Source organism: Berghia stephanieae, chromosome 1 (genome assembly GCF_034508935.2).
Source record: "Berghia stephanieae isolate SIO BIC M18660-M18661 chromosome 1, UCSD_Bste_1.3, whole genome shotgun sequence".
Classification (NCBI taxonomy): Eukaryota; Metazoa; Mollusca; class Gastropoda; order Nudibranchia; family Aeolidiidae; genus Berghia; species Berghia stephanieae.
Window position 1 is genome coordinate 100,424,818 of NC_088360.1, and position 21,446 is coordinate 100,446,263.

Genomic DNA, 21,446 nt, shown 5'->3' on the forward strand with positions numbered 1-21,446 from the left:
ATTGTCCATAAACGCGGATGGCAAAAAACAATAACAAAGACCTGAGTGACGTCATCTTCGAACTATCTATACACATGACTTGCCGTGACTTGCTATGAATAATTAATTATCCACAGAAGGAATGAAGTTGACATCACGTTGCTCTGGGTTGTTGTTTTTTGTTGTTTTTAGATTTGTTCTCACTAAGAAATATGGCAATAAAACATCAAACGTTTACGGTTACACATAGTTCTGTGTGTTGGGACGTTTCATCTGGCGACAAGATGTTGTTATTGTTTTACTTAACCGCATAACATCAATTTCTGACAAATGTGACCTGCTGCTACGATCTGGTATTATATCGGATGGAACTAGATTAAGAAAATTAAAATTGTGGGTTAAGATAATAAGAATTAGGAAGGTTGGGTCTTCTGAATACCCACCCTTCCCCCCCCCCCCCCCCCCCCCCCCCCCCCCCCCCAAAAAAATCTAAAAAATTAACCTTAATGGAGGAGTTAGTTAAAACTCAAATTTGTAACCTACCGCCTCTCAACGGTATTATATCGGGATGAACCAGTTACCAAAAACTAAATTTAACGCTAAGATTATGCATGGTCAGACATATTATGACATGTTGGGTTAATTCCAAATATGAAATTACATTCATTCCACTTAATAAAACAAACATATTATACACTTGACCCTATTGCATGAAACGGACAATAGTAATTACTTACTACCCTTTGGATAGAACGCAATTCTATGCAACGTACTTTCCGACACAATTAGCAGAACCAGCTGCCCCAATTACTGCTGGGTGGACAGGGGCTCAAAAAATAATTTGACTTCAAGTCTCTAGTCACATTTACTCCCTCATTCTTTAGTGCCTTGTTGTGCGGCTATGTGGTCTTGTGGTGTGACACTCGCTTTCGGATCGGAAGGTCCTGGGTTCGAGCCTCGCTAGGCGCATAGTCGAGTCCTTGAAAAAGGCTCTTTACTCACATTCTCTCACTGTACTCAGGTGTAAAATTAGTACCTGACCGTTAACTGCATTGTCTGTCAGAAAAAAAATGTAATATCACCTAACAGGCGTCATGTCTCGTTCTACATGTTAAGTGTTGCTGTTGGTCAGGGACCCCTTGTAAAGCGCTTTGAGGACATTCAGTGGATATTGTGCTATATAAAAGCTCAAGTTATTGTTATTTGGGGTTTTTTCTTGTTGTTTTTTTTTGTTCACCCAGTCATAATACCGATAGGAGACGGCAGGTTTTATATTACATCTAATCTATCGTAGTAATCTGGAAAGACTAAAAACCCAACTCATTTTATAAATATTGGCCAGTAAACCCGTTCTATAGAAAAATCGATATATTAAAACGGCCTTCACCTTGTCAAAAAGTCTCAAACTTGGGACTTCTTTGAAGACTCCCTTAAAGTCCTCAGGTTTGACATTGTTGGACAAGATGAGGGTCATTTTAATCGATCGATATTTGAAGGACGAGTTTTCTGGCCAATTTTTTTACACGTGTTATAATATAAGAGTGCGGCAGAAACTTGGCTTGATTTGATATGTTTTGTTTTAGCTAGTTATGTAATTTTTTATATTGTGCTATGTTTTGCTTTATTTTTCATTCAATATTTTTATATTGCTAATTACCATATACGAATTTAATTTGCTGTTCCTTCGTGTTTTGCATGAGGGTAGACTTATTAATATTGGAACTTTTATTTTACATACCGTGCGCCCGACGTGTACATATATGCATGCAGGTCTGACATCCGATCCCACTTATGGGCCTCGTTTAATATTGTTGTAATGGACAGTATTTTTTTTAGAATTCCATTACAACAATGAGCCCATGAGGAATTGGGTAATCAGACCTGCAAATAAATATACGTCGCGTGCGCCACAACAAAGGACAACCTTAACTCAAAGTAAGAATCATTCTTTAATTGTGCGTAAGATGGACCAATTTATGAAATCAAAATTTTGCTGCACAAATACACAAGATTCCACCAAAACAATCTCTCACTCTCTTTTTCTCTTTCTCTATTTCTTTCTTTCTATTGATTTTATATAGACGTCTATGTTTCTCTATCGACTATTATTAACTTGGTGTTACAGTTGACACGTATTTTTGATGGCATTCATTAACGGGTAACGCCCTTCTCCACAAAATTGTCCTTCGAAATCGTCCATAGCCAGAGACCATATCATGACGCCGCCATAGGATTTCTCCTTGATGTAATTTACCTGAGGAAAAAAGTCGATATGGATATGGATTAATAATTAATCAATTCAGGGTGTGGGTTAAAGGTCATGGTAAAGGGGTGAACCCCTCACATTTATATCCTTCTCCTTGTCCCGCCTACTCAATTCTTTAATTAGCCTCAATTATTGCTGATGCTCTTTTCCCCGTGGTTTCTTCCAGCTCTAAGGCCGAATGGCTCTTTAGGACTGAAGGACAGTAACGTCTCTGCTCAATGGGCATGGTCTATATTACATTTCCATGTGCTCGAGGTCATTGGTCACATTGGAATATGTGCTCAAAGTGACCCACATAGTCAAAAGTGTTCACAGTTTTTGAAATATCTAACATCATGATTGGTCATTTTGTTCAGCTTGACACATGCCTATCCTTACAACATAAACAAAGAAGCGTGTTTACATTTCTGAAGAAATATCCAATCTTTGGACAGCAACAAATCATGTGATTGATGACTTGGTTGGACGAAAACATGAATATAGATCGCTCCCATTGAATGTTTACCTTTTTGGTGATACTCTGCACGTCATCGTAACCCACCCACTGGTTACCGGCCTTTACCAGGTAAGGAACTCCCATTTCTGGAATCCGCTTGGTTATAACGTTGGAGCTCTGAAGGTATTGGCACACCTGTGGATGACGATAATGATGATGATGATGATGATGATGATGATGATGATGATGATGATGATGATGATGATGATGATGATGATGATGATGATGATCAGGTGCGGCTATGTGGTCTTGTGGTATGGCCCTCGCTTTCAGATCGTAAGGTCCTGTGGATCGAACCTCGCTCGGCGCATAATTTAATCCTTGGAAAAGGTTCTTTACTCACATTATCTCACTGTACTCAGGTGTAAAATTAGTACTTGTCTGATAACAGCCCTGCCTCTGTGGCAAAATAATTGTGACGTCGCCTGCTATGTCTCGTTCTATGCGTCATGTCTCGTTCTATATGTTACGTGTTGCTGTTGGTCAGGGACCCGTTGCAAATCGCTTTGAGCACGTTTAGTGGATATTGCGCTATATAAAAAGCTCTAAGCTCACATGATGGTGATGATGATGATGATGATGATGGTGAGGAGGAAAAGGAAGAGGAGGAGTAGGGTTGTGGTGATGGTGGTGTGGTGGTGGTGATGATAGTGATGATGATGATGATCATGAACACAATGATGATGGTGGTGTTGATGGTGGTAATGGTGATGGTAGTGCTGTTTTTGTTGTTGGGTTGTTTTTGTTGTTATTGTTGTTGTTGTTGTTGTTCTTGTTGGTTGTAGTGGTGGTGGCGGTGGTGGTGATGATGATGATGATGATAAGGATGATGATGATAGTGATGATGATAGTGATGATGATGACGACGACGACGACGATGATGATGATGATGATGATGATGATGATGATGATGATGATGATAAGGATGATGCTGATGAAACAGATCACAGAGATAATCTTACCTCATAGTATGCCAGGAACCCAGAGGTCCTAGTGTACGTCCCCGCTGACCCTCCACCAGAAGCCGGTGCCTGAATGCCATTTTTGGACCCCGATAACTTGAATGTCCGTCCGTACGTCGGGACGCCGATCACCAGCTTGTCTAGGGAGGCACCACGACTAACCCAATATCTCGCCGCCCAATCCTGAGAGGAAGGAAATCAAAGGCCTTAAAAACAGAATAAAGTTGATGTCACTCCGGTCTTTGTTATTGCTTTTTCCCATCCGCGTTTATGAGTAATTCTCACCAAACTGTATTAACCAGACTATAAACGTTCAAGATTACTCATAGATTTGTGCGTTGGTCCTTTATACGTCCGAATGGCAATGTTGTGAGCTTCTTAGCCAAGCGCATTCTTTCTATAGATAGTATGCGCTTGGCTAAGAAGTTCATAACATTGCCATCCGGAAATATAACAGACCAACACACAAAACTGTGTGTAATCATGAACTTTCATAGTCTGGTTAATACAGTTTAGTGAGTATTATTCATAAACGTGGATGGCAAAAAAAAACCAATAAAAAGGATCAGAGTGACGCCAACTTCATTCTATCTATACTTATTGTGTCTATTTTGCTAATATGTTCCTCAATATGGGCTCAATATATGGGGGGGGGGGGCAGCGTGGCTCAGCGGTACGGTCTTTGTTTCGTACCCAAAAGGAATCGAGTTCGAATACCCGCTGCGTTGTGTGGCCTTGAGCAAGTCACCTCTCCCCAACTCAGTTTACGGCGCTGCATTGCGGCTGACGCCTGGGTATTACCAGTCTTCCCTTCGAATAAACCATAAAGACAAATTTCCCCTATAGGATGAATAAAGGGAATTTTGTTTATTTTATTCTATTTATTTTTTTTTTTATTTATTGTGTCTATTTCGCTAAATATGTACCCCACGGCTCAATATGGTACTTATGCCCCGACGGCGAAACATTTCGTATTGTCGTTACGATGCAAATTCCGAAATGCGACATTTTAACATCATCTGGATTTTGAATGTTCAAATTCATCTTCTTTATTCGTCTTCCTCATAAAATCCAATAAATTAAACCTCAGGATTATATTTTTTACGGGAATTGCAATTTTCAGCATGTAAATACTTGATCGTTTATATAGTTCAATATCCACTAATCGTGCTCAAATCGCATTCATAAGGTCCCAAGTCAAAAGTAACACTTCAAATGTAAGACAAGACATGACCTCTTAAGGCAATATTACGATTATTTCGACAGACAACGTTATTAACGCTCAGGCACTAATTTTACACCTGAGTACGATGAGTGATTGTGAATAAAGAGACTTTTATAAGGACTCAAATTTACGCCACCCAGATGGGGAACTAGAACCAGGACATGCCGGTCGCAGGCGATGGTCAGACCACTCGATCACAAAGCTACACATATCATGATGAATATGATATGTTAATTTCAACATAGATAAGAAAATTGAAAGAAATGGTTAGCTGGGACGTTAACAGGACGGGGGGGGGGGGGGGGGAAAGAACAAGGTATCATCTTATCTTGATTTTTTTTTATTTTTTTTTTGCCATTGTAAAGAGTTATAAATTTGAACGGCAGTTTTAAGCTATAGTAGGGTATCCGCTTTTTCCAATATACAGCTTATATACATTCATAATGCCATCTCATAACATGAGAGAATTACTTGCAATATGAACACGTTCAAATATTCTTAATTAATAACACGCTTTGATTTTTAATGGTTTTGTAAAGGTCACAAAGGATTTACTCTTTTAATAATTAACGGCTCATGTGACATATTATAAATGATACGCGTTACGTCTTGTTCTCCGAAAAGTGACTAGGATCTCTTTTCTTAGGCATCCCACTAACATGCCACAGACGGCTATGTGGTCTAGTGGTATGACATTCGCTTTCGTATCGGAAGGTCATGGGTTCGATCCTCACGCTCGACGCATAGTTGAGTCCTTGGAAAAGGCTCTTTACTCACATTCTCTCACCGTACTCGGGTAAAATGAGTACCTGTCCGTTAACAGCGTTGTCTTTGTCCGAAAAATTGTAATATCGCCTAACAGGCGTATGTCCCGTCCTACATGTTAAATGTTGCTGTTGACCAGGGACCCCTTGTAAAGCGCTTTGAGCACATTTAGTGGATATTGCGCTATATAAAGCTCATCTAAAAAAAATTAACATGCCACAGGCAATACCCTATGAATGACGTGCACTGACCCTTAAGATCTGAAAAAAAGTATTATGGAATAATACCAGATAAAGCAAAATGAAAAATACAAAGAAAAGACCATCCAACAAAATCAGTCTTCCTCGACTGGATACGAACCTCAGACCTCATAATTACCTCTCAAACGTGCTACCATCACAACACAGACTCGTTTTCCAATAGATAGTATGCGCTTGGCTAAGAAGTTCACAACATTGCCGTCCTGAAGTATAAGGACCAACACACAAAACTATGTGTAACCATGAACTTGTATAGTCCGGTTCATACAGTTTAGTGAAAACTACTCATAAACGTGGATGGCAAAAAAACAATAACAAAGACATGAGTGACGTCATCTTCGTTCTATCTATAGTCGGGACGATTTTTATGCCTATAATATTCTTAACAAGGATACTCGTTTTGCGCCGTGAACCCTCACTTACATCATACAACACACACAGTGAACATTAATTATGCTCTCGAATAGGGAATGAGATTAGCGGAAGAGTAGCGTCCCTTGATTGGACGTCACCGGCGGAAAAGTTAGAACGTCATGTTGGTTGTGCGCATGCGTCTCTAGTCCTCGCTTCCGGAGACACTTCACCGAAAGCGACGACGAGAGACACGCATGCGCAAAACCATGTTGATGTTCTCTCTGTAAGGTGATGTCCAATCAAGGGACGCTACTCTTCCGCTAATCTCATTCCCTATTTCTCACTGTTCCTCACCACGTTTAAGTATCTTTGAGCCCACTTTTCCCATGGCCCTGCATACAGAGGGCTATTGTGGCCTGTTGTAGAGTCCCACGCTCCATGGAGATCGTAACTCATCAAGTTAATGAAATCCAAATATCTGAAATATAGATACAAAATGAATTGTAAACAAGTTTAAAACCAATATCATAAACAATGATAAGGCTTTCTGTTTATTATTATTATTATTTAATATTATGGTAAGAAGGGGTATCAAGGGTCATGATAGATCAGTTGGTGGAGAGTATTTGAAAAATTAACAATGTGACACACTACCTCGATTCGTTTTCGGTCTGTATGAAGCAGATGCCTTGGGTCGCGATAACTTAGTTGGTAGAGAGAAATTTGAAAAATGAACACTGTGACCCACCACCTCGAATGGGATTAGGTCTGTATGAAGCAGATGCCTTGGGTCACGATAACTCAGTTGGTAGAGAGGAATTTGAAAAATGAACAATGTGACCCACCACCTCGAATGGGATTATGTCTGTATGAAGCAGGTGCCTTGGGTCATGATAGATCAGTTGGTAGAGAGGAATTTGAAAAATGAACAATGTGACCCACCACCTCGAATCGTGTTCGGTCTGTATGAAGCAGATGCCTGGGGTCACGATAACTCAGTTGGTAGAGAGAAATTTGAAAAATGAACAATGTGACCCACGCCCACCACCTCGATTAGTATCAGGTCTGAATGAAGCAGGTGCCAACGACTGACTTTCAAGTTAAAATCATCAGAAATAAATAACAATGTGAAATTGAATGTCAGCTTCAATTTAATAAACGAAAACAGACAATGTGAATGTTTCGGGTTTCCCTTTTATAAACTTAAAAAAAGGATGAATGAAACACTACAGACGAATAAGAAATATGAGAATGGTGTTAACAAATATTCAGTTAGCTTCTTAATCATCCCGACATAATACCGTTTTGAAGGGGTGAGCGACACATAACCATTTGCAATAATCAAAGGTCACACTTTATTTGTTATCTGAGTATACAGAACCGACACTTTGTTAAGGCTCTCTAGAAGTGTGTAAAAGGAAAAGAACTAGATATTTAAAATGAATACAAACATATTGAAATTGAGCCTTATGGTTGAGTTTCCAAATTCAACAGTCCAGCAGATGATCAAACCTAATCGATCAACTGATGGCCAAATATAACCATTCAACTGGTGGTCAAATATAACCATTCAACTGATGGTAAAATATAACCATTCAACTGGTGGTCAAATATAACCATTCAACTGATGGTAAAATATAACCATTCAACTGGTGGTCAAATATAGCCATTTAACTGATGGTCAAATATAATCGTTCAACAGATGGTCAAATATAACCAGTCAACTGGTGGTCAAATATAACCATTTAACTGATAGTCAAATATAACCATTTAACTGATGGTCAAATATAACCATTCAACTGGTGGTCAAATATAATCATTTAACTGATAGTCAAATATAACCATTCAACATATGGTCAAATATAACCATTCAACTGGTGGTCAAATATAACCATTCAACCGATGGCCAAATATAAACATTCAGCTGATAGTCAAATATAACTATTCAACAGATTGTCAAATATAACCATTTAACTGATGGTCAAATAATATAACCATTCGACTGATGGTCAAATATAACCATTTAACTGATAGTCAAATATAACAATTTGACTGATGGTCAAATATAACCATTCGACTGATGGTCAAATATAACCATTCGACTGACGGTCAAATATAACCATTTAACTGATGGTCAAATTTAACAGTTCAACGGATGGTATAATTTAATTGTTAAATGGATGGTATAATTTAACAGTTCAACGGATGGTATAATTTAACAGTTCAACGGATGGTACAATTTAATTGTTCAATGGATGGTATAAGTTAACAGTTTAACGGATGGTATAATTTAACAGTTCAACGGATGGTATAATTTAATTGTTCAATGGATGGTATAATTTAACAGTTTAACGGATGGTATAATTTAGCAGTTCAAGGGATGGTATAATTTAACAGTTCAACGGATGGTATAATTTAATTGTTCAACGGATGGTATAATTTAAAAGTTCAACGGATGGTATAAGTTAACAGTTCAACGGATGGTATAATTTAACAGTTCAACGGATGGTATAATTTAACATTTCAACGGATGGTATAATTTAACAGCTCAACGGATGGTATAATTTAACAGCTCAACGGATGTTACTCGTATTTTAACAGTTCAACGGAGGGTATATTTCGTTTGACAGTTGGATGCGTCAAGTTGTGGTCATTTCGATTGTATAAATTAAAGTTTAGAAACCTGTTCAAAGCTGGGATGTCGTAGGCCGTGTCCACAGTGGTTTTCCCTGCCGCTACAGCAGCCGTCAGCAACAGCCGGGGTTTTCCAGTTCTTGTTGCCTCATCCTCAAAGGCTGCCAGCGATTCCTAGAGGATGGAATGCGATATTTGAGATGATGATGATGATGCTGTTGATGATGATGATGATGATGATGGTGATGATGATGATGATGATGATGATGATGATGATGATGATGATGATGATGATGATGATGATGATGATAATAGTAATTATGACGATGTTGATATTGACAGTGATGATGATGATGATGATGATGATGATGATGATGATGATGATGGTGGTGGTGGTGATGATGATGATGTAGAAAATGGTAGGGCTGCCTGAAGCCGGTGATCGTAAAATACTAAAGAGTGAAAATGGAGAAGCTTCGTATGGGAACAAAACAGACAATGGACGTTTCGGGTACAAAATTTTGCATTATATTTTATTTGTTTTCCACGTTAATTTGTGTATTGTTGTGCTGACGAAGGGTCTGTACCCGAAACGTCCATTGTCAGTTTTGTTCCCATACGACGCCTCTCCATTTTCACTCTTTCGTTAGTATTGATGATGATGATGATGATGATGATGATGATGATGATGATGATGATGATGATGATGATGATGATGACGATGACGATGATGATAACCCTGAGGGAGAATATGTTGGATAGGAAGGTAACACATTACGCAGAATTGCGCTATAAAACCTAAATCAAAATAAAGTTAAATCCATCTATGTAAGAACGTTCAATATCTTGAAATAATACACCGGTATTCTTAAACATAAAACGTTATGGGATTGTACCTTCAGCAGAAGAGTGAAGCGTTGTTTATCTACCGATGGACTCCCCCTGTTTGCCGGGTATTCCCAATCCAAATCAAGGCCGTCAAAGTCCCTGGATCGCATGAACTTTATGCTAGTGTCAATGAAATGCTTTCTGAAAATATCAAAAGGATTCAAAGGATTCAAACGTTTATTTTTAGACAATTGTCTTCAACATTCATAACGTCACTTCCTTCCTAATGACGCATGGTAACTTGGTAACACTGGCTCTAAACTATCGGAACAATGGCGGACGCGATATGAATTAGTTCTCCGGCGAGCATAAAGGGTATCCGGAGGAGAAAAACAAACCATAAATTTGATCATGTTTTGATTTTTACACATTCTGATCACAAGGCATATGAAAAGTTCTAGCCAGCATGAAGAATAAAAAGTGATGATTTTCTTTGTTTAGAACCAAGATGGCCGCCTTTGCCGGGCGGCGTGACATCAGACTATTGAATCCAATTGCCAATATAACTCATACAAGAATATTATATTTTCATCAACAAATCAAGTAAGTAAAACCAATAATAAAGCAATACAGGACTTTTCTATTAGATGTGTACACCACACAACCATGATACCTACTCATACTACCAACACTGTCGTGCTTTCGAAGAATAGCTTTTAATTTTTATTTATTTATTTATTTATTTATTTATTTATTTATTTATTTATTTATTTATTTGCTAGAAAATCCGTTCTTCTTATATCAACCGATTAATACGACCGCCATCTTGTCAAAAGGGGTCGCGATATAGCTCAGTTGGTAGAGCACTCACTTCACAAGCAAAGGGACCGAGATCGATCCAGGGTGCAGTCGAGATTTTTTTTTCTGATCCCCCTGTCCACCCAGCAGTGATTGGGTAGCTTGATCAGTTAGATCTGGCGAAAAGCACTTTGCGATAGTCGAGTGTCATATCCAAACGGATATCAAGCAATTGCTATTGTCCGTTTCACGCTATGGAAACCCAGGATAAAGTCCAGCTCCATGGACCTAATGGAGGATTATTATGTCGGGTGAAAAATGCCAAGAAAAGAAGATAAAAAGACTAAAAATGTGAGATTTTAGTATTGGTTGCTTTAAAAACCATATCCATTGTCCCCCCAAAAAATATCAAAGTTTAAAAAAATAAGAGAGTAGACACTGTCGCAAGATAGAAATATGAAAAGTTGCGTATGAAACATTGCCAGACAAGGCAGAGATAAAAGGATGTCCAAAAGAATCACTGCGGATCGAACTTCAGACCTCCTGATAACCCGTCAGACGTTCTACCATTATACCACAGAGGCTGTCCGTAGTTGGGACGACTAAATATTCTTCACAAGGATGCTGTAAATGTTGCTGATCGAAGTTCGAAGAAATTAATAACACTGTGAAATTGAATGTAAGCTTCAATTTGATAAACGAAAACAGGTATATAATATAATGTGGACGCTTCGGGTTTCCCCTTTATCAACAAAAAAGGATGAATAAAACACTACAGACGAATGAGATGAAACCCGAAACGTCCGCATTATCTACATTCGTGTATTAGATTGAATCTTATATTCAATTCAACATTGTTATTTATTTTACAAGGGTACGAATTTCCACTGTGAACCCTCGTTTGAATCATAATGAACAAACATTGAACACGAGAAGACGAAAACGAAGATATAAGTTGTTCTATTTATATTTTGAACTGTCTAAATAACAAATTTTGGGGAGAAGGCACTCTGCAGAATATCAGTATTAAGTCGTTTCTTTACTATCGAGTAACCTCTATGGTGTAATGGTAGCAAGTCTAACTGGTAAATCAGGAAGTGTGAGGCTAAAATCCCCGTCGAGGCAGGCCGGCGTGCACTTATTTGCAGGTCTGATAACCCAATTCCTTATAGGATAATTGTTGTAATGGATTTTTTTAAATCACCCAAAATAGTGTCCATTACAAGAATGTTAAACTAGGCCCCTAAGTGAGTTCGGATGTCAGACCTGCATATATGTACACGTCGAGGCAGGTTAATTCTTTTGGATGATATTTTCTTTATAGTTTTCTCTCCCCTTTGTCAAGCCCTGTTTGATACACATCTTTTCAGAGTTTTATCAGGAAATATAGAGACTTAAAAGAAGTCTTTTATCTTTGTCTATAGAATTTCTCTACTTCAACTAAAACGGAGATCGTAAATTCTACTACCTAGTTTCTGGTGTAGCAACCATCTGTGTAAAGGGAGAAGATCCCATATTCCATCCTCCAACAGCGATCAGCACTTTCAGATCCGGATTTTTATCCTTCAGTTTCATAATACGATCATACCTGTGAGACGAAAACAAAACAGAAGTTTATCAAATATTGGCATAGTAGTATCTTGTAGAGTTTCTTTGTCATGGCGGACTTCCGTGATGGGAGTCCATTGCACATTTAAATCAAAAAGATGAATTTGTGTGTGTATTTGTTTGACTTGTTAGTGATGTTAAGATCTCAAAAAATATCAAATAATATATTTAGAAACAACAACCGAAGAACTGATTTCAACAACACAAAGAAATATCCAATAGGGAATGAGATTAGCGGAAGAGTAGCGTCCCTTAATGGGACGTCACCTTACAGAGAGAACGTAGATTTGGTTTTGAAGTGCCTCAAGCCGCTTTCACCGGAAGCGAGGACGAGAGACGCATGCGCACAACCAACATGACGTTCTCTCTCTAATAACTTTTCCGCCGGTGACGTCACAGACTATTGGTGACGTCCAATAAAGGGACGCTACTCAAATTACTAACTGGATAATCGAAACAGACTGACACATTCTAAGTAACACACACACATACACACACACACACACACACACACATTCACGGCAAGCGTCCATAGAGACAGCGCAGCCATATTCATTCATTCAGTATCTCACGAGCTGCTAAACACGAAAACCAAGCAAAACAGAATTTTACATGGCAAAGACAAACCATGAGCTGTCATGTTGTCTTGCAGTATAGTATGATAATACTCGTCTTCAGACCGCTCTGAGTGGCGCATAGTTCAAGCCTTAGAACAGACTTCTTACTCACTTTCTTTTATCGTCGTAATATCATCGCCTAACAGGTGTCATGTCTCGCTCGTCCTACATGTTAGTAAGTGTTGCTGTTGGTTAAGGACCCGGTGTAAGCGCTTTGAGCACTAGTAGTGGGTATTTGTGCCGCTATGTGGTCTTGTGGTATGACACTCGTTTTCGGATCGGAAGGTCCTGGGTTCGAGCTTCGCACGGCGCATAGTTGAGTCCTTGGAAAAGACTATTGCTCACATTCTTTCACCGTACTCAGGTGTAAAATGAGTACCTGACCGTTAACAGCGTTGTCTCTGTTCGAGAAGAATTCACTATCGCCTATCAGGCATCATGTCTCGTTCTACGTGTTAAGTGTTGCTGTTGACCAAGGACCCCTTGTAAAGCGCTTTGAGCATAATTAGTGGATATTGCGCTATATAAAAGCTCTTTTTTAAAATTAAAAAGCTCAACTTGACTTTCCATGAAACGTTAAAGACTTACATGCCCTGTCTCCACGGAGTACTGTCATCGTTGTGTTCGAAAGCAACCAATTCGTTGTTCTTGAGGTTGGCAAAGGCGTACACAATGTGTGTACAAAGGAAAGGGTCCACATTCTCGGGCACGTACCGGCCTCCTTTTGGTCGGTACTGGGCCCAGTTGGTGTAATAGCACACGACGCGACTGCAATTGCCTGTTGATACAGAAGTATTTAAGAGTCAATTTCGGTGAGCGTGACTAAGAAATGTTAAGATTAATGGTTGATAGAGAGCAAAGTTGTGATTTTAAAAAAAAAGAACTGGTTCCAATCTCCTTGGAAGTGTAAAACTTCTTTTCCGGAGGACTGGATACCTTGTGTAATTGATCTTCTAGTTTTAGAGTGATGGCATCTTATTTTCTAGTCTAAATGTATGCTGGTCGTCAATTTAAAAAAAAACATCCATCCTCACCCCTTTACCTTCCGTAATCCTAAAAACCTGTCTATACATCCTGCTACTAAAATAAGTATACCACCTTTTGATTCAATATGCAACCCATTATCCGAAGGACCTGTTATATAACACTTCCAAGGAGTTTTGAATCGGAAGAGTTGAGGTGTTTACACGTCACGACTTTTCTGCCCTATTCCAGTGACCATGACTATGAAATGTAAAGAAAAGTGGAAAATTGTGCTAAACCTCTTACAAGGAATATTTTGGAGTGTTTGGATTGGAGCTATTATTATATTGAACAAAAGCGGCAGAGCCAAAATGTCGTTTCCGTAACATTCGCCACAAAATATTCCAATGTAAAGTTACTTAGGCTTTTAAAAAACTGGAAATTTTTCGTTTTTATCTGTTTCGATGGGTTCGATAATAAAATAGTAAATGAAAGTTCAAATAAAGATAGAAAAAAAAAATCTGCCCTTCCGCCACGACATCATAAGACATCGTCGCCTGGGCATTCCACGGAGGAATATATATATATATATATATGTATATATATATATATATATATATATATATATATATATATATATATATATATATATATATATATATATATGTCATCAAACAAGATGTCTGATGTCAACAGGAATCACCCATGGTGTCCAATTGAGCAAATCAGGGGTTGATAACCTTGGAACCCAAGGGAAAAATAAAAAGGAACGTGCCTGAAACGGGGCTTGAACCCGGGACCTTCCGGACCACAGTGTAATGCCTTAACCACTCAGCCACTTCCTCGGCGTTTATAAAGTTAAACGTTATCGTAAAAGTAAAAATTGAATTAAAAATTTATCCTAACACTCAAGCTTCAGTTGTATTTATTTGGATTGGATCGGATTGGATATAATAATATACCTCCAACATTCCCACTATTTCCGTTATCAGGGGTGACCGTTGACACTGGACCGTTAATGTCTGTCGTAGTTCCATCATTCCCTGGGTTGCCAGTCGATTGTGGTCCCTGGGTATCTGGTTGCTGGGTTACCGGCCTATCCGTTACAGTGTCCGGTGGTGATTGTGTGACAGTTTCTTCGTTCGCCCGGTCACAGTTGACATTGCGAGGCCAGTCACAGTAGCGGCCGTACTGGTTCCAAGCCAGGCCATTTGGGCAGTCAAATGGCACAGCCGTCCCGTGGGCACAAACCATGTATCGTGTACAGTCTGTCGGATGGGGTTGAAATATCGAGGCCCCTGGTTTGCTGCAAGGATTAGCATCTGAGGAGAATATCACAAGGTATAGAGTGAGTTAATTTGTGACATATTGCGTTAAAAACGGTATTATACTGTGGGGCTTTTTTTAAAACAGTCCTCCAGAGGCTCACAGAGCCGGAGTATTAACTCCCGGTGTCTATAGCGTGAATCGAACAATGGCAATTTCTTGCTATCCTTTGAATAGGACGCTAGTCTATTGCAAGTACTTTCAGCCAGATCCAGCAGATCCAGCTATCCATTCATTTCTGTGTGAGCAGGGGGGTTAGAAAAAAATCTCGACTGCTCCCCGGCTCTCGGTCCCATTGTCTGTGAAGCGAGTGTTCTATCAACTGAGCTATCAAGACCCCCAACAACAAAAAGGATTTTAAAGTTAAAGTGACAGGAAATGTGAAATGCTAGCTTTTGTCAGAAAAGAAATTAGTGTATTCATCTCATAGAAAATAATGCTTAAAACTTTAGCCCTGGGTGGAGATCAGAAAAAAAACCTTGACTTCACCGTTTTAGAAACTTATCTGTATATTTTCAAGATACTTTTATTAAGAAAATGAAAAATGGTTTCATAAGTAGTAATAAGCAAGCTCGTTCAGCCAAGGGAGCACACATCCTGCATTCTAAAAAGCAAGATGCAAGAATCTATAGAACTCTATTAGTCTCTGTAAAAGTCAAAACTGCCGGATGCTACATTTCAAAAATTGAGCAATTTGAGTTTAATTCAACCCTTTTCCCTAAATACCAACAATGTTTACAATAATAATTTATGACGTCAGTTTATCAAGAGTAAATTTCACTAAAAATCAGATTCTTTAAGAATAAGTATCATTTAAATGTTTTTTGAAGATGTTTGTTATCCAAAGATGACGAAATAGGAGTCGATTGAGGGGTATCTAGAGTAAATGATTGCTTACACTCTTGCGTTTTGGAATTCGAACTCTGTTCCCAATGCGCACTAGCAAGATCGTGCAACGGTTGAGAACACGTCTGGAGTTCCAAAAAGCAAGAGTGTAAGAATCGTAGTTATGTCTTATAAAATAATTTGAGTAATAATTTGATAAGATCCTGATTTGTCGTTAAATTGGCTTTTAAGCAAAATTTTACCTGGCACAGGTTTTGATGTCGTTGTTGATGGAACACTTGGGGGCGTTGTAGTAGTTGACGCCAGGGCCATTGTCATGATCTCCGGTGTGGTGGTTGTCGGTTGCTGCTTGGTGGTTGTAGTAGAATGTAGTCGTGTTGTTGTTGTTGTCGTCGTCGTTGTTGCAGTGGATGTTGTAATTGCCGGGACAGATGTTGATGATTTTGTTTCTATTTATGGCGAAATGAGACAATTTTATATTTCATTACCATGAATTTATAGAAATTGGATTAGAAAAGTCTAATCGTCGACAAGTTATTTTTAGAAATTTCTCGATTGATATTAGAAGGTATGTGAAATCAACTTTACGTGTGTGTGTGTGTGTGTGTGTGTGTGTATAATATAGTATATATATATATATATATATATATATATATATATATGATCGATCTCTCTCTCTCACACACACACACATGCACACATACACACACTCTCTCTATCTCTCACACGCCCACATCCCCCCCCCCCCCCCCCCCACACACACACACATACTCACACCCATTCGTATTCTCCACATCACTCTCACTCTTTCTCTGAACACCCTTAAAACAAATCCCACACTAAAAAAGTTATGTTAAAGGATGAACATCTATGCAGTGGTAAACTATAAAAAGTAAAAAGTGTAAAATAACATATTATAGCAGGAACAAAATTGACGTCACTCTGATCATTTTTATTAATTTTACATCGCCAGGTGAGTGATTAGTTCTCACTAACATATATAAATCAGACCAATAACGTTTTAGGTTACACAAAAGTTTTTGTGTTTTTATTATTCATCTGGGGGACAGATGTTGTAAATATTTTAATTAAACACGTAAGCATCAAAGACTAACAAAATGGAACAAACCTGAGGCCAGAGGTTGACAATCTACAAGAAATGACCAGTTGCAGATATTGTATCTCACATCAAAGGTAAGGCTTGGACGGCATCGTAGAGGCAGTGGATTCCCAAGACACCAGTAGTAACTGGCACATGTCGGGTCGCTGGGATCCGGAGCAAACTGTCCGAAATTCTTTGTGTCACATATGTGGCCGGTGTCCTGACCTGTGATGAGAGATGAAAAAAAAAGACATGTAGTGTGAGCTATACTATCAAAATAGTGTTGCAAAGGGGTGGACATGATGCTTAAAATTGGTAATGATCGGTAGACCGAGCACTCGCATACGCAGAGGGACCAAGATCGGTTGCTGGTGAAGTCGAGATTTGTTTTCCGACATCCCTCTCCCTCCTTGTCCAGTAAGCAGTGTTTGGATAGCTGGGTCTGTGAGATCTGGTGAAAAGTACTTTGCAATCTCACTTTTACATCATATACACTCAATGATTTTCATAACTATAATGAATGTGAATTATTCACAATTTCGGAGAAAAATGTCATCGTATAATATTTCTGGAATAAGTTTAGTAGGCTATACTACCGCCGCATACCATTCTCTCTATTTATTTTTTTTCAATGTGTTAGGTACAATACCAGGGTGTTAATAGCTCAGTTGGTAGAAAATTCACTTCACACGCAATGAGCACAGGAATGATCGCGGGTGAAAGTCGAGTTTTTTTGAGGAACTCCCTTTTCACCCAGCATTGACTGGGTAGATCTAGCGGATATTACTTTGCGGTAGACAATCTACCTATCCAAAGAGTAGACAGGAATTGCTATTATTTGTTTAACACCATAGAAACCGAAAATAAACACAGGCTATATGGGATATTTGGTCCTGAAAAGACAAAAGAAAAGAAAAGAAGACGATATGATAATACGTCACGCTTCTCAAACATTTGTCTTATATTTTAAAATAAACATTAAAGAAACAACAACAGATAACTTACTCAAAGAGCCTTTTATGTAGGTCAATATCAAGGTGGTAAAGCATAGTAGAATCTGAGGAAATAAATAAATAATTGTTAGGTCACAGACTCAATCGGGTGGTATGCGAGAGTTGACGTATCTACAGGGAATGAGATTTACGGAAGAGTAGAGAGCTTCCCGCGAGGACGAGAGACGCATGCGCACAACCAACATGACGTTCTCTCTCTAATAACTTTTCCGCCGGTGACGTCACAGACTATGGGTGATGTCCAATCAAGGGACGCTACTCTTCCGCCTATCTCATTCCCTATTCTTATTTGCAGGTTTGATAACACAAATTATTCCACTCCTCTCATTGGAAAACCCTAAAATTTTCTAGTAAATACATAACCGTTGAACAATGCTTTGAACGCGTTAAATAAAAATGTTATTCATCGATTGCAGAATTTTTTCGCACATTTTATTGGCGTGAAATAAGGAGTAAGAGACAGCTGATTGGTAAAGATAGATAAGCTTCTGGTGCGCATGAAAACAAATTCAACGTTTTTAGTTTTGGGCCAAATTGTCATTCAAGTAGAAGGAGAAAGATACAGATTATGGTGAATAGAAGTACTAATACCATACCATTTGGTTACAAATTATCTAATAATCTGACTTGGAGGGGTGGAATATACATATTATTTTAAATCTTTGTATTTATTAATCTTGTTATATACTCGCAAGCTCGTTGTGTTATTGGGCACGATAGAAATAATTCGTTTAATAAATACAAAGAGATGAAACAATTGTATATTGTCATGGACTCCTCTTATAAACATAACCCAAGTTCCATTAAAAACTATCTATTTAATTTTCAAAAGCGAAGAACACTCGCACTCAACAGATATTTATGGAAACAAATTACTAACTGGATATTAGAAACAGACTGACACACTCGAATTAACACACACGCACATTCAAGCGTCCATAGAGACTGCGCAGCCATATTGTTCATTCGTTTAATTTTTAGTTTAGCATCTAAACCTGCATAACACCGTTTGGTGGCGACTGGTCAGTTTGAGAGACGGTCTCTTTAATATCATCACTAAAGCTCTCTTACTTCTCACCCAAGTTCCAAGTTATAAACTATATTACAAATTTATATTCAGCATCTTGTTCAGAATGACATAATGATAAATAGGTAATACTGCTTTTAGACGAAGCATCAATTTTAGGACAAAATGCAATGTTTCCGTTTGTATGAAATAGTGCAGCCAGAACAACTAAAAAGATACAATACCCACCAATTGCAGAATAACCTTCGACGACGAGCGCCGATATTGTCGTGTAAAAAATCTCGAGAATCGAATTATCAGGACATATTCATACGGTATACATGTATTTATAATCAATTTTCTCAAAACGATACCTATGTGCGCTTCATGGTCCTATGGTATGACACTCGCCTTTGGACCGCTCTGAACGGCGCTTAATTGAATCCTTGAAAAGGCTCTTCACTCACATTCTCTCACCACACCAAGGTGTAAAATGAGTACCAGCTTTGTATCTGTCTGAATAAAAAAGCTATTATCTACTAAAAGCTGAGTCTGTTAGATTTAGCAGAATGTACTTTGCGATAGACTAGCGTCCTATCCAAAGGATAGCAAGCAATTGCTATTGTCCGTTTCACGCTATAGAAACCGGGATAAACTCCGGCTCCATTGGCCAAATGTCTCTGAAAGACTACTAAAGTTTTATATCTCATTGAGGAGGATAGACATAAATAAATATACTGACTATAACTAAAATTTCACATTTCTGGTTATTTCTTAAATCTCTAAATCACATTTTAGCGTCTTATTCATCCCAATGCAATACCGTTTTGAAAGGGTGGGTCACCTTTTAACTTTAAACTCAAATAAGAAGCAGATTTTTGAACAATCAAAACACAGGATTTGTGAGACACCTCGGACAAACAGCTGGTTTGTTTACAAACAATAGAATGGATGAAGTTGGCGCTTCACTGCTCTTTGTTAGTGTTGTTAGACTGCGGTTGTGTGATTAGTTTTCAAGATAAGAATAATTGTAATAATAATAATAATAATAATAATAATAATAATAATAATAATACTAATACTAATAATAATAATAATAATAATAATAAAATAATAATAATGATAATAATAATAATAATAATAATAATAATAATAATAATAATAATAATAATAATAATAATAATAATAATAATAATCTTTTAGAGCGCACGGTATCCTCAACCATTAGGCTCTTTGCGCTTTACATCAACACAAAAGAAGATCAAAGAAAGGACATGACATCAAAAAAAGAATTAATGTTTTCAAGGATTTCTTGAACACATAAAATGATTTGGACTCCGGATATCCTCTCAATCAGATTATAAATATTTAAGATTACACAATGTTTAGTGTGTTAGTGCGATTGATGTGATGGGTAGAGCTCGTGAGTGTTTTACAAAAATACACCTTTTGATAATAAGACAATGTCGTGTAGTGGCTCGGACAATACAAAGGGGCGTGGTTATATTTCCTTCCGCTACAAATTAATGGGAGCAATCTTTATTCTGATTTTCATCCAACCAGTCATCAATTACATGGTCGCTCTTGTCCCACGATTGGATATTTCTTAAGAAATGTAAATTTGCTGCTTTGTTTATGAAAGTTTTGAAAAATAATTATGTGTCAAGCTGAACAAAATGACCAATCGTGATGTTAGATATTTCAATAGCTGTGAACCTCCCTTTTCACTATGTGGGTCACTTTGAGCACATTTCCCAGTGTGACCAATGACATGGAAAGGTAATATTATAGATAGAATGCGCTTGGCCAAGGAGTTCACAACATTGCCATCCGGAAGTATAACGGACCAACAGACAAACTCTGTGTAACCATGAACTTTTATAGTCTGGTTAATACAGTTTAGTGAGAACAACTCACAAACGCGGATGGCAAAAACAATAACAAAAGCCTGAGTGACGTCATCTGCATAATCTATAGATCATCCCCATTGTCTTTTCCTTGTCTTTTCAGACACGACACCAGATTGACACTCGGTGGAGTATTTGTGTATTTCTTTGCTTAAACCGGATCACAATCTGTCTCATTATCTGTCTATCCCATTACACGATGTTTGTCTTGAAAATACCGTGAATCTTACGTTGTGTACAAATCACTACTCTCCAATGACGATGTCAGCTTTATGTGTGATTAACTAATCATGACGTCGTAAGAGGAGATGGAGAAGAATGACAATAACAAATACAATGAACGGACACATCTTGTTGTTGTTAACGATGTATTGACCTCATCTTGAGGTGAGATACGAAATTTTAAACAAAGACAAAACATCCGACGAAAAATAAACCCTGAGGTGGCCTGGGGGGGGGGGGCGTTTATGAGACTCTTTTTTTTTTTGTTT

General features: G+C 38.2%; 1 protein-coding gene across 3 annotated transcripts in view; it reads right to left on the reverse strand.

Moving 5' to 3' along the window:
- Positions 1–1,915: 1,915 nt before the first annotated feature.
- Positions 1,916–21,446, reverse strand: part of LOC144962540 (chitinase-3-like protein 1) — a 33,769-nt gene continuing 14,238 nt past the window's right edge. For all 3 annotated transcript variants that reach the window (XM_078895565.1, XM_078895567.1, XM_078895566.1), the window contains 12 exons: positions 18,035–18,086; positions 17,057–17,254; positions 16,170–16,376; positions 14,718–15,077; positions 13,381–13,570; positions 12,036–12,155; positions 9,838–9,970; positions 8,991–9,115; positions 6,662–6,785; positions 3,704–3,886; positions 2,751–2,876; positions 1,916–2,233 (listed from right to left, as the gene is read on the reverse strand). In XM_078895565.1, the coding sequence (XP_078751691.1) occupies positions 2,099–2,233; positions 2,751–2,876; positions 3,704–3,886; positions 6,662–6,785; positions 8,991–9,115; positions 9,838–9,970; positions 12,036–12,155; positions 13,381–13,570; positions 14,718–15,077; positions 16,170–16,376; positions 17,057–17,254; positions 18,035–18,086 (1,953 nt within the window). In that variant the 3' untranslated portion in view covers positions 1,916–2,098. The remainder of the gene's footprint in view (positions 2,234–2,750; positions 2,877–3,703; positions 3,887–6,661; positions 6,786–8,990; positions 9,116–9,837; positions 9,971–12,035; positions 12,156–13,380; positions 13,571–14,717; positions 15,078–16,169; positions 16,377–17,056; positions 17,255–18,034; positions 18,087–21,446) is intronic.